The sequence below is a fragment of the Caloenas nicobarica genome, chromosome 16, assembly GCF_036013445.1.
Source record: "Caloenas nicobarica isolate bCalNic1 chromosome 16, bCalNic1.hap1, whole genome shotgun sequence".
NCBI classification, from domain to species: Eukaryota; Metazoa; Chordata; class Aves; order Columbiformes; family Columbidae; genus Caloenas; species Caloenas nicobarica.
In genome coordinates, this window is record NC_088260.1 from 9,333,339 (window position 1) to 9,347,487 (window position 14,149).

The 14,149-nt window shown below is 37.9% G+C and overlaps 1 protein-coding gene across 6 annotated transcripts in view; it reads left to right on the forward strand.

Moving 5' to 3' along the window:
* CABIN1 (calcineurin binding protein 1) overlaps window positions 1–14,149 on the forward strand; it is a 105,423-nt gene that overhangs the window by 33,491 nt on the left and 57,783 nt on the right. For all 6 annotated transcript variants that reach the window (XM_065646143.1, XM_065646149.1, XM_065646147.1 and 3 more), the window contains 3 exons: window positions 4,548–4,730; window positions 6,654–6,991; window positions 12,893–13,006. In XM_065646143.1, coding sequence (XP_065502215.1) covers window positions 4,548–4,730; window positions 6,654–6,991; window positions 12,893–13,006 — 635 coding nt within the window. The remainder of the gene's footprint in view (window positions 1–4,547; window positions 4,731–6,653; window positions 6,992–12,892; window positions 13,007–14,149) is intronic.

A 14,149-nucleotide genomic window follows, 5' to 3' on the forward strand; every position in this document is an offset into this window, starting at 1 on the left:
TTGTGCCTGAATGCTAATGGAGCAAAGTGACAAAGGTGTGGAGGAATAGCGTGGAACGGGGAAGTGTAGGAGTCAACCCAGTAAAACTGTCATTGAGGGTAAGATTAACCTTAAAATGCTCTTAAGCATAGAATTAAGTCAAACAGGCTACAGATATTTTTCTAATGTCTAGAACAGATATGTTTCAGTACTGACAGCTATTTAGTGATCCAAGTGACTGGCAGGATCTTGCTGTGATACAATAAAACTCTTGGCAGTACAGATGAACATGCAAATTCTTTTTTTCCCAATGACATCTTCCCAGTAACAATATTTTTTACTAATCTCTTGAAAAGTTAACAAGATTCTTCCTTTTGACCTTTTCGTATCTTCTGTCCAGAGCTGCTCTTTTTTACCTGTTGACAGAGTAGGTGATATCATCTGACGTAGAAATCACTGAAATATCACAAGTTGAATAGATTACGAGGAATAAGTTAAAAAAATACATTTTTTTCTCTTAAGTGCCATTTCCTTAATCTTTAGAAATAAACATGAAATACTTAACTTTACATCAAATGGAGATTTCAGTTCATCAAGTTGTTTGAAATCTTCCTAAAACTATGGAGTGATGCAACAAAGTAATGAAACAAACTATATCAAGGAGATAATCTGGTATCAGGATGTATTTTTAATAGGATTTTTTTTCAGTTGTTTTTGCACCATTTAGTAGACCTTTTTCCCTATTATCTTCATTTCCACTACAGATAATGATTTTGGGCCATTAATACCCAGTTGTATTTTTATCTTAGCTTTTGAAGTAATAGGAAACTTTACAGGAAGGGACCTCAAAAGAATATTTAGTCCTTGATTTATCATTTGCTTATAACAGAGAGATCACTTTAGCATTTGGAAAATCTTGTCTTATTGCTGTCGCCAGATGGGGGAACTGAGAAAATACCTTAGGTAAATGAAATATTAAAACCAGTAATTTTTTCACTTTTGAATTATGCTGAGTTGCATTCAGTTGTCTTTCATTATAGCAGAAATTATTTTAAAGTGCTGATGTTCTCCTTGAATTTGCATTTTTCAAAAGGACAGGTATCAGTAGCAGTTGGGAATTTGGAATAGGTTCTTATGTCTGCACTGGGCTTTGGCACGTAGGTTGAGCAGCACTAATGACTCTGTCAGCTACAGTCAGCTCCTGTCAGGTGAAGGAAAAGCTTTAGGACACAATGAATGTAAGAATACATGCTGTGCATCTGTCTAGTATATATATAAGATACATTTGTGAGTTAGGCTAGAAGAGCGTAGTACTTTCATGTATGAAAAATACACAGACTTTTTTAAAAAGCAGAGTTAGGATGTGACTTGGTGCAGTTGCCGTGAGTTCTGCATTACATACTGCAGCATTTATGTATTGACAGAGTTTTTTATTATATTAAGGTACATCTCAGGTAACCTAACAGATGATATTTATTTGTCTACCTATCTTTGAAAATGTCCAGTGATTCTGTAGGTTCTCTCTGCAGTTTTTTAACTGTATGTAACAGTTAAGCTGGAGATTAGGAGGAAAGGCAATTTTCTTGCTGCAATTAAAACCTATTGCCTCTTGCTCTGTACTTAGTGAATATGAAGAGCAATTATTGTATTTTTGTTTTGGTTAATTGTGCGTATTTGGAAATTCTCCCTCATCTTTTTGAAGATAAATAAGTCCAATTCTCCCCGTGTTTTTCTTATATACCATCTCATTAATGTCTCATCATTTTTTCTCCTCTCCTCTGAATTCATTCTAGTTATTCAGTATGTTCTTTTAAAATGCGGATCCCAAATACAGACACCATAATTAAGCTTAATTTTCATTAGTGCTCAGTAGAACAGGAAGAGTCTTACATATTTTTTTCTGTGAAGTTACTGATTAAACATTCAAGTGTGATAGTTTGCTGAATTGCTTCTACAATAGCATGACATTTTGGCCATTTCTAGTTTGAGAATCAGTAATTCTTTACAAGCACCTGTGAATATGTGCACTTGGATACACACACATTAACTAACACTGATCTTTTAGGTGCTTATAGTTGGTTTTATTTATTTATGCTCAAATAATTCTGTTGAAAATGAAGGCTGGCTGGCTAACAACTTTGACCTTTTAAGATAGGTACTGCACTTCATTTTTCATTCCCTGGAACTTTACCCATCCTCTGTGACTTCAGAGAAATTAATACTAATAACTGGTGGCTGCTCCTAATTTCTGAAATACTCCAGGGTTTTTCATCAGACCCACTTAGTTTGAAAGCACCTACTGCATTCAAGAAGTGTCTAAAATAGTTGTCTCTATAGTAGTCTTCCTCTCATTTTCAGTGATTAAGGAGCCCAATGTTAATATCATTAGGACTTTTTAAAATAATGTATTGAAAGAAAAGGAGAATGAATATACATACCTAGACCTACTCTCACTTTAGTAGAAACTTCAAATCAAAATAGCTAGCTAATTGTAAGGAGGTATTTACAGTTGTTCCCCATAGGAAAAAGCTTCCATGTCATGCATACATTTGAAATATAACACGCTAAATCGCTGTCTATCTTTGCATGCTGAGAAGTTAGTCTAATTTCCTAGTGCTCTGATCTCGCTCTCGCATATTGGTCTCGCAGTTCTTCATTTACATTCTAATGCTTCATTTGTCATAACCCACACATCAGAACTGACCTCCAGGCTTATGGCAACAGTTGGAAATTTGCAATTCGTTTTGTTTTTTTTTTTTTTTCCCCTAGATGAGTAATTCAGCCTCTTTGCCACAGATGCAGAAACTTCCTTTTAAAAAAATATCAAGGCAGCTACTGTAAATGTTTTTCCTGATGCCAACTGGGAGTTCAATAGTATCCATTTGTACCACAGAAGGTTATTAAATCTTTATAAATGAGTCATTTAAAGCTTGACTGACCTCTCTTCAGAATCCTTTTCTTCCCATTCTTTATAATTATATTCTTTCTGTATAAAACTTGTCATCATTAACCAACTATATAAGTTCCAATTAGGAAGCTAATACTGTTCTCCCATTCTTTTTCAAGATCCACTTTTATTAAGATCTGTTCGCTGAAAGGGAAGGTTTTCTTTGTGTCATAGTGAAAAGCCTAAGGAGTGCATGAAATTTGGTTTAAATGTGTTGGAATTCTAATAAGCAGAACCTGATCTGCAAGCTGAAGGTCTGCAGAGGGATTTATCTTGATAAAATAAATTAATAGGAGGCCCTTAGCTCTCTCCTGAACAACTGCAATTCGGATGGAACAGAAGAAACTTAATTAAATTATCAGCTCATCTCAAAGAATGAGCTTTTGCTTTTTAAATTTTCTTCCTCGATCTTATCAGGAAAATTAACGAATAAGTATGCAGTGGAGCTACCTAGACAATGGATGCCTCTTGCCTAAGCTATTCCTGTACCTTAAAGCAGAAACTGGAAATTAATCTTTTGGGCTGCAGATTGAGAGGGAACTGCCTCTTGGAATTTTGCATTGGATACTGAATTATGTTTGCACATTATTACAGAAAAATGCCAGTTTCCCATCGGGGTGGGAATATGCCTGCATCTTTCTGCTGGAGATACTGAGCTGTGGTTTTTAGGCAGGGCTGCCTCCGATAACCCTTCATGTAGAAGAACGTGGCTTATATCAGGCAGGTGTCAGACATGAGTGGAAGGTTTTCACTTGCCCGGTTGTTCTGAGGTGTGAATTTTATCCCCCATGATAAATTCACGATCCTGTACAATTTTTGTTGTGCTGTAACAGCTGTCAGCAGATTAACAGCTCGGTTGTGACTGTGCTGCAGTCAGCAGCCAGCCTGCACTACAAAGTTAGTTCTCTTCTTCTGCCTACTGCCTTGAAGTCCAAGAATCTTCCTGTCTCTCTTAGACTTAGTCCTTAGACTAGGTCCTTAGAATTGTTTACTTGCCGTATCAAATCACCTTTCAGAACATCTGGTGAACAGCATCTAACACCTGCAGGATAGATGGCATCGGTGTGATCACTCCTGTAAGTCTTAGCCCTCTAACAGTGCTGATTTTTCTGTCCTTCACGAGTAATTTTTACCAGTAGTGGTGTTCATGGTTTTCTCTTGTCAACTGAGCTTTGCTTGTGTTAAACTTATACTGGATGCTTTTCAAGGTAAATTGCACAGTAAAATCCAGGAAATTTTATAGGACTGTACTAGTTGAAATATTGTGTCCTTAGCCTAACTTTTCAAAGTTGAGCATTATTGCTTTTGAATCAAATTCTGGGATTATATTCTAGGAAGAAATGTGGTGGGGGAGGGAGCGCTCTGTTACATTAGTGTTAAATAATACCTAGTGAAAGAAGACTGGGGTTTTAATTCCTTAGTACAAAGGGGTGAGATGAAGGTGATAAGCTGAGGTACATAATTTAGAACAGACAGACAGAATTGGTGCTTGTTAAGGATGCTGTGCTGTGCTTGAAAGAAGTTTGCAGACTGGCTGCAGTTTTATGTTGCTGTTACCAAGATGCAAGTAGCAGCTTGATGAGTATGAAAATGGTGCATTCCTTCTCTATCTGTTTTGCAGAGCGGAGTCAGGATAGCACTGCAGCGGTGCTGTCTGACTCCAGTTCCACACAGGATATGTTTAACGAGCCTGCCAGTTCTCAAGACAGCCTGAGGAAAACTTACCCAGAGAAGAGGATTTCTACCACCTGTGCCGATCCACTGGTGCCTGGCAAAGAGACCCTGGGATCTGCAGAGGAAAAGAGTATGTCCGATTTAATAGATAATGGCAGCTGGTATATTCTCATTACAATGTTTCTTCTGGCATGCAGAAGCACTGAAAGAATAATGATAAACTGCGGTCTGTGGTGGCCCTTTGACCGGCTTGGCTTCTTTTAAGCTATTATTTACGCTTTCTTCAATGTTTCAAGTCTCTAAATAATTTAAGGAGTCGTTATTTGAAGACAATCTCAAACAAAACGTGTTCTCTTTTTCCCAAGTATAGATGTCCTTCTTGTTATGGCCTAGGAGCGGCTTGATATTCAGTATGTAGAAGAGCACAAGTAATGGAATTAGATGTTTTGTTCCGTTGGATACTTTATTTCAGTGGAGAAGTGGAATTGCTCTCCACCAAATTTTTCCGTATATAATAGTACTAAATGTTCGGTATTCCACTGGAAAAATGGTTTCAAAATCCATTAGCTGGAATTTCCCTTTGTCTCATGTTCGTACAGTTGGATGTGGCAGTAGATAGGGAGGCCGGACTTCAGCAGGGAAAAGACAAATGAGACCAATGTATAAATTTTGCCCACCTTTCTAGGTTGTGGCCTTTTGTGGGATGTCAAGTCTTTTTTGCTGGTTCACGCCATACTTCAGTTTTTTCCAGTTTCACAGATGAAGAAGCCATGGTATATGGATAGCCCTGGTTCACGTCACTAGGAACAACTGCCGACCAGTCATTTCCTTGTTTGCAGACTCAAATTAGCTGGTTTTCTTGTTTTTAAGAATATTTTACTTCAGTCTTGCTTAAGCGAGGGAAGTCTGTGGTGATGTTTGCATCAATATGGTGAAATATGGTTTCTAGTTTTGTAAAATTGTACTTACTAAATCCAGTAATCTTTTGGGTACATGTCTCTTCCAGGCTTTTAGTGAGTTATGTTATTGTCATAAGTAGTCGGTCAGAAAAACTGTGTCAAATGCATTCTTACATTACTGACATTTATCAGAACACATATTGTATTTCTCCCTAAAGCTATCTGTAGAGTAAAATTACAATGGATACCTAGATTGTTCAAGTAAATGTTTAAAAATTCCTGTTCTGCAAAATATGTTTCACTCAGAGTTCAGCCTTATCGGAGAAAAAGTTAAGGAGCAGATTGATACTTGAGGATGAAGTATACTTTAGTATATCTGTAGCCTTCGAGGAGATAAGATCTAATGTAAGAGGTTCTTTATCCTAGCAAAGACGAAGACACAGTAAACTTCCATGACTGAAAATCAAAATTAAAAAAATTAATCTGCATGTGGCATGCATGTTTTCAGCAACAATGACTAGCTCACAGGAAACGTGGAAGCTCCCATTGTCACCGATGTTTTCTGAAGTAAGATTTTGGTGTCCTTCAAGAAAAGATGGGTCAATCAAACTATGAGTTAGCAAGTTAATTGCAAAAATATTTGGATGGAACTGTAGGTCTTATGTTATCCAGAAGGCTGGGTTAGCTGCTGCTAATCATTCTGTCCAATCCTAAACTGCATTCTGCAATTCTGTTCTTGTAGGCAGATTGTTAAGAATAGTACATTACACTTGGCAGGATGGTTTCATCTATTCCTTCTTCTGTTCTTTGCAATAGAATTTTACTGAATTTACACTTTTGTCGTGTCCACCCCATCCCCATCTTCCAACAGTATATAAAATCCTACATTGTGTATGGTGAGCTGATTTCTTACTATTGCTCAGGGAAAAACCCAGATAAAGACAATGGAGAGATCAGTATGTGGCTCTGTTTTTTAATGAGCTAAAGATTACTTACTTATTAAACATCAGAAATTGTCATAATTTTCAGGAACCACTCAATTTTGTGCTTTCATGAAGAAAAGATTATTGTTTGTGTTATTTAAATTTTGTCATTTTCTACATGTCATTTGCCACTTTGTAATTTTCATTGTCATTTTTGTCTTAATGTTGTAGTCACAGGAAAGTCGGAAGAGCTGCTGGAGAGCTCAGAATCTTACCATCCTGCTGAGCCTGCTGGCCAAAAAATCCTTGTGGATCCTCAGCCTGGTTCTGGCAATCTCAGCAAAGCTGCCGTTCCCCCACCCTTGCAGTGGGACTGCAAAAAGAAAGCTGAGCCTTGTGGAGATGCAGCTGAATTTCCTCCCGGTCTTCCAGTGGACCTGGAGGAGCAGCGGCAGTTCCTGACGGAGCAGTGCATCGCCGCTTTCTGCCTGTGCCTCAGCCGCTTCCCCCAGCACTACAAGAGCCTCTACCGCCTGGCCTATCTGTACACATACAGCAAGACGCACAAGGTGAGCAGACCTCTGACACAGCAGCTGATAAGCTGTGTTTATTGCCTGAGTAAACAAACCATAGTGTCATTTTTTTTTTATCCTAATTCAGCAGTCTCGGTGTTAAAATATGGCAGGTAAGTTTGTTTAATGCAGGTTGGATTGGAACTGTGCTTTGGGAAGTCTTCAGCTCCTAGATTGTCTCATTCATGTGTGTGAGGTCAGATGAGTAGAGAATTTTTTTTTTTTTATTACTGAGCTAAGTAATTTTTTGTCATTCAGCAGAGAACTACCTTTTAGATTTGTCCCATAAATTCAGATGTTCTCATTACAGCAATTATTTATTTTACTGAATGAGTGGACAGAAAAGTGACTGGGAAGCAGAAATTCATCAGTATTGGTGTAAACAGGTCATGTGACACAGACTTTCTGGGTATCTTGGGTATTTGTAGAATGAAAGTTTTCCTATTGTGAGAGCATAGAGGTCATCTTGAGTAAGCCAAAATTATTTGCTGTTTAGAAATAACTGAGTGAGATTGAGAGATCCTACTGCTCACGAGCTGGTGACTTTGGATTAAGCAGGAATAATGATGTCTTGGTGACTGTAACAGTATTAGTTCCTACTTGAGGTGAGGGCAAAATAACTTGATTCATCCAGCATGAGCCTTGCATATTCTTCATCATTAATTTCAAAAGCCTTCTGTGAGTTATGATTGTTTTGGTTTTCACATTACTTCATTATTTTACTTCTGTATGCTTCTGTATTTATAGCCCTTTGTCTTTCTGAAGTATCCGTTAGTCAAATGTGCATGAACAGTTGGTTGAAATTATCAGAGTTCACTGATTGTCACAATCAAGGTTTGAACTCAGGGGTTCTGTATTTGGAAGTCCTGTGTTATGTCAAACGCTGCACTGCGTGGCTTCCTGAATTCTTTTTCCCACCAGCGCTGAAGCTGGTGTGAATAATAGAAAAGGGGAATGGAAACAAATCACAGCAGAAAACATATTACCAGTGGTGCTGTGAATTGAGCAGTGGCATGGCTTAGCAACCTACTGAAAGGTGATGAATATTCCATTTGACTGTACGGTGATTATCCAGAAAAATATTATGCTTTTTTAAAGATAGCTTGTTGCGAAAACGTTCTTATGCTATTTGTATGTGACAGTTGTTAATTTTTCCATGGAGCTAATCATTAGTAAGAGCCGTAGATTCCTGCAATCTGTCATTACTGTTGCTGACAGATGATTTTGTATCAACATTCAACAAAAAAAGGCTGCCTGTTTTCAATTTATTGGTTCAAATAGCATGTCCTAGCCTGAGGAACTGCTTGCAAAATATTTTCTTTTATTTTTTTCCTGATGAAGCCTTCTCTTTTGCTTTTTGTATCTGTCTCCCTATATAAATATCAGCTTAGCGATTTGTAATTTTTCTGTATGAAATACACATTGTTTTCTAAATTGGTCTGCTCTTGGAACTCAGAAGAATTGATTCCTGCCTGTTTGAGCCGAGTAGGTACCAGTGGCTTCAACCAGCATTGTTGATGCTCACTGTCCTTTTTTATTACTTCTTTGCATAAAAAACAACTACTTAACACTGAAAAAAAAAAAAATCTTAATTTTGATATATGTATACTACATACTTTCATGAGGTTGTAATTTTCTTTCTTTGATTCATTGAGGTTCTTTTGTAGAGCAATCTAAATGTCTGGGTTTTAATGGCACACTAATATGTCTTTAGTGGGAGTTATACTCCTGAACCAACTTAAAACACAAAATAAATCTATACATTTTCAGCAATAACTGGAGTAAGAAGTATGCTTAGATATACTGATGATAGGCCTGATTTAAAAAAAAAAAAAAAGAAAAAGAAAAAGAAAAAGTGAGAAATTGCATCAGGTTGAGTTGCTGTGCGGGCAGAGTAGATTACTGGTAAATTTTAGAAAGCTAAAATTAATTTTAAAATGCATATAAGCATCTTGGAAAATTCAGCATTTATGTACCAGTGCCAGGAATTTGTGTGAAGAATTTAGACTGATGGCCAAAATTCATGGTTGGCTGGGAAAGGAGAGGATTGGCAGATCTCCATCGTGCACAGAAAAACAAGTTTTCCATATGCAATCTGTTTTCTCCTATTTTACAGTATTACTGGTTTTGCTGTTAAGAGATCAATAAAAATAGTTGTTGAATGCTTTTTTTAACATCCTTTTCGAAATCTTTCAACATTTTGTTTGGCTTCGTGTTCTGGATTACCCCCTGCAAAATCCTGCTTACTGTTTGGAGGCTGTTTCTCTTCGTTTTATTCTGTTTTATTCTGTTATCAGAGCAAATTTGTATGTAGCTGTTTTTTGTTGGAATAAATGTGCAGGAAAGTCGGGATGAATTTTCGGAAGTTTTGTTGCCAGTTTGGGCAGCAGTTTTAGTTTCCCATTCACCTTGTCCCTGTCTTGAAGTAAATCTTCAGCCTGTTCATCAGTGTAACTAAAAAGTTTTGTAGAAAAGTATTTGCCTTATGGTCCTTACGAGTCAGTATGTAGAACTGGTTTGATACTCTGCAAGCAGTAGATTGTCAGGAAATAAAAATATTTACTTACATGCTTTGTTACTTTAAAATAAAAAATACTTTGTAAACCCTAGAGGATTCTGCTCACAGATATTGTTTGTATGTCTGAGGATTTTTAAGTTTGTATCTGCTATTATGTGCATTATTAACAGAGCCCTTAATGTAGAAATTATTGTCAGGTATAACGTAATGTCAGTGTCATGACAGTTTGGCCAAACTAGGCATAATACGTGTAAAAATGACAATATTATATATATGTAAATTTAATATATACTTAGAGGCAGGCATAATGCGAAACCATAATAGAGATAAGCATTTCAAGTAGCAACAGTTTGGTAATAATAGTTCATCCAAAAGGCTGCCCTTCACTGGCAACAGTCTTTTTTATTTTGCTTCTATTTGATATAGTAGCACTAGGGGTTTTTTCCAGACAAAGGATTCTAATAGACTGTAAAAGAAAACAGAGGGAAGGATTGAGGTGTAGTAGGATGTTTCGTACATGTCTCAGCAACACTTCATGGAGTTTCCAAGTTAGGGAAAGGTGGCTCCTGGCACCACTGAGTTAAGGGGTATCCATCTCGTGTGACTCAGGTTTCCACTTGGTTAACCATAAGAGATTTTCCCTTTCTACTTTAACGATGCCGGTAGAAATTTCTGCAAGTTATTGTACCCTGTCAGTCATCTTGTCTTTGAATCTTGGGGTGATGAAGATGTGGGAGGCAACAGCTGAACTGGAAAGAGTATTTCATAATTGCCCTGAGTCAGAGAGCTAAATCCAGCATTTCAGATTGGCGAGCAGTGTGCCAAGAGGAATAAATCCCTTTTGCTGTGTCCTGGATCCCTTCACCCATTCCTAATAACTTCATCAGCTAAAACCTAAGCAGAGCAGACTCTGTGAAATCTAATGAGTTGAGACCTGCTCAGGCATATTTACTGGGAATAATTGATCATGCTGATTTAGGGAGAAGGGTAGTGGAAAATCTGTAACTACATCTTTTATTCCTATTAGTTTTGATTGTGTGAAGTTACCGTATAATTGCCCCATTTGTCTGAATGATCTTTTTCCCTCCTGCCCAGGTTACTGTCATCATCTTGTTCAATAAAAGCCTATGAATTATATGTATCAAATACCTGCCAGTGGATGGTCAGTATAACGTGCATAGCAGAGCACCAGAGCATGACGCTACACTTAGTGATCTCTTAACGATTTCATTGTGAAACTTAGATTCAGGGAAACATCCATAGCTAAAATTTGTTTAGACTGGGATGTTATATTTAAGCTTTGTGGTGGTGGCTTTCCTGAGGGTTTTGTTTTCCTTCAGTTTTTACGTGATAGTTTTAACTGTAAGATTCAGATTGCCACACATTAGGCAAATTTTTACTTCATTTTCACACTTGGAGTTTACTTATGCTTCTGATTACTATGATTGGCATAAAATAAAGCATTTATTTGCCTGGATCTTGGGCTTTACGATAGGCTTATTTTTGCTGGATTCTGATTTTATTCAAAACAGGATGACTTTCGTGGGAGACCAGATTTTTGTAGGTTCTTTTCTATGTTGTGTTTTCTTCTGTATGTATTTCAAAGTATTTTGCAGGCTTAGGTTAATAAAGATTACAGAAATACATATTACAAAAAAAGTACTGTAGGGAAACGTTAGTATACAGTTAAGTTTACATACTTGGCTTGCGTTAATCTTAATTAAATTTGGCACTCAGTGATAATAAATTTACAGCTTCCCCTGACTAGCCAGAAAGTACCTTGTGATATTTATGAGTGAACATGTATTTGTCCCAGACCAAAACAAAGTTATCCAAATCCCCTTGACTCTACGCTATAATCATGAGGGTCTTGTGTAAGTACCTATATCAGCTCTCTGAATGAAGGATTTTTGACATTCGTAAATATCTGTTTAATATTTCCAATGTTCAGCTCTCTTGAACATGAATCTGTAATCAGCATTTTGCTAGGAGGGACGCTCCAGTTCTGGTAAGACATTGGAGATTTCTGCATAATTACTGTCATTAGGACAAAAGCACTTCAGATTGAGCAGGGCTTTTTACTGTTTCACCAGAGTCTTGTAAAGAAAATAATCTGGAGACAGGCTAAGAACTTTGCTAATAGCAGCACCACCACCCCACATTACCCCCAAAAGTAAGGAAAAAAAGCTATTATAGCTGGAATATACTTCTTGGATGGCCATGATTTAATCAAATTTATGATTCAGAGAAGCATATTTCCAGCCCACAGAACACAAATCGGAATTCAACATTCTCATTTGTCTCTGTGAACCAAACATCTTCCTCATTCTTTTATCTGCTCTATAGTGAAGTTGTCTCTAAAAAGCCAGCATAATGTGACTTGAATGCTACTTTCTAATACTGAAATTAAAAAATGAAGAAAAGTAAAATTTCTGTCAGTGCAACCTTACAATTAATAATTGTCCCATCTGTTAGTAATGTTTTGCCTGAAGCCAACAGCTGTCCCCAGTTCTCAACCGCGCAAGAGATGTTCATGCACTGAACTTGGAGGGGCAAGTGCTGTGATGAATTTTTAATTGTTGTCTATTATTTAATTTCCTACTGATACTTTCAACTTAACTTACTGAGGGCTATTAACCAAATTTCATGACAGGCATGGACTTTTACAGGGAAATTAAGTAAAATTACATGAAGGGCAGTGGCTGGGTAGAGGTAAAAGGTGTGAATTCCGCACCCCACAAAAACAAGGCTGCAGTTTAAGCCTAAATGTTGTGTTTTCTCTTAAGCCTGGGATGAGCTGAGGGGCAGCTTCCAGAGTATGGGGGGAACTGGAGAGACTGGAGGACGGTGTGGGCCTGGTGTGTGGAGGAAGGCTGCAGGATACCCAGGACAGCAAGTTCCACTGTTTGCTGAGATACTTTATCTTTTTATATATAAACGATCTTATATTGACCATTAAAATTCAGCTTTTAACAAAAAAATTAAAGTGTTTTAAATATACCTATGGTTCAGGCTTCTGTAGATAATAGGAGGTGGAGGTTGGATCTCAATGAAATGATGACAGGTTATAAAAACCAAAAAAAAAAAAAAAGGACAAGAAAGCAAAACTTGATGACGTTAGGCTGGATTCAGCAGCTGGAGGGGAGTGACCAACCCCTCTGCTGGGGTTGACCGGGCTCTGAGAGCAAGCTGGTGTGATCTCCTGACGGATGTCTTCTGCAGATCACATGCCTCTACATACACTGTCAGAACAGCAGCTACCTGGAAAATGAGAAATGATGTTGCAGGTTAATAAATAAAAGCACGCGGGCTTTGTACATCTACCTGTGGTGGCATTTCCGTCTCCTCCCCGCAACTCACCTGCCCCGTTTTGTCCACAGAACCTGCAGTGGGCCCGGGACGTGCTGCTGGGCAGCGGGGTCCCCTGGCAGCCGCTGAAGCACATGCCTGCGCAGGGCCTCTTCTGCGAGAGGAACAAGACGAATTTCTTCAACGTAAGTTTGTACAGCCAAGAAACACACCTGTACTTTCTCAGCCATCATTTTAACACCTGTTTCTCATTTGAAAGGTTTGCAAAGGGAAGGTAGTGTGAAATTCAGCAGAAGTGCATTAAATAAGCCACGTGAGTGGATGAAGGAAAAGCAGAATTGCATTATAGAGATATTTGCTGGAATTTTCCTCTCTTGAAGGGAACTACATTACAGGGATTATTTCTGGCTTGAAAACATGGGGAGAGAAGCACTGACATTTCTCAGTTATGCATCATTTACCGTATACTTGATGACTGAGCCATCTATAAAAATTCTAATTCTGTTCATCTAATTGTTCTCTTGTTTACCGTTTCTCAACTATAGGCTTGCACTTCTCATGACAAAAAAATAGGGCTAGTTGCTCTAAGAAATCTCCTGAGTTGGAAGGAACTTTTTTGTAGTCAGCTTTTGTAGTGTGGCTCAGCAGAAAGAATATTTCCAAGGCCACGTGTAGTAGCAGCACTGTCATATAGACTGTCCAGCCTCTCAGTGACATGGGACACATGATACTTCTGAGACTTACATGAGCATTTATCTATCAAATTCCCTGCTGTGACTGTGACTTAACACTTTGCTGTTGTCTTCAGTATCTCTGGCTTTTCTGTGGTGTGGTGTTTTCTAGGTTTTTGTGCCTTCTGCTCTGTTGTGATAGGATTCTGTAGCTGTTGCAGCTTGCAATGTGTGGCACGAAGCTGGAGATGTTCCATTTGTCTTTCGTGGACTACGTATCTGTTATATAGATGCCTGTGACTGAAGTGACAAAATTCTATGTCTCTGCTTTCCCATCCAGTGCTTCTGTTTTAGTATTTTAATTGTGAATTTTTTGTCCATTTTATCTCTTAACATCGATCTTTATTTTTGCTGTACGTTGTGTTAATTAGCACCTCTGTGCAAACTTCTGTTAAGCAGAAGGTAAGTGCTCTTTGATTAAAATCCCTCAGCTGGGTTGAACAACTGAGGAATACTGACAGTAGTTCAAAATTGTATCATGGATCAGTTTGCAAAAATAGCTTCTATGTCATTTTGTCTTTCTGGGTAGAAGTTTGGATTAACAAATACTGTCAGTCTATCTGATGGAGTATAGACCAAACAGCTGTGACCTGATTT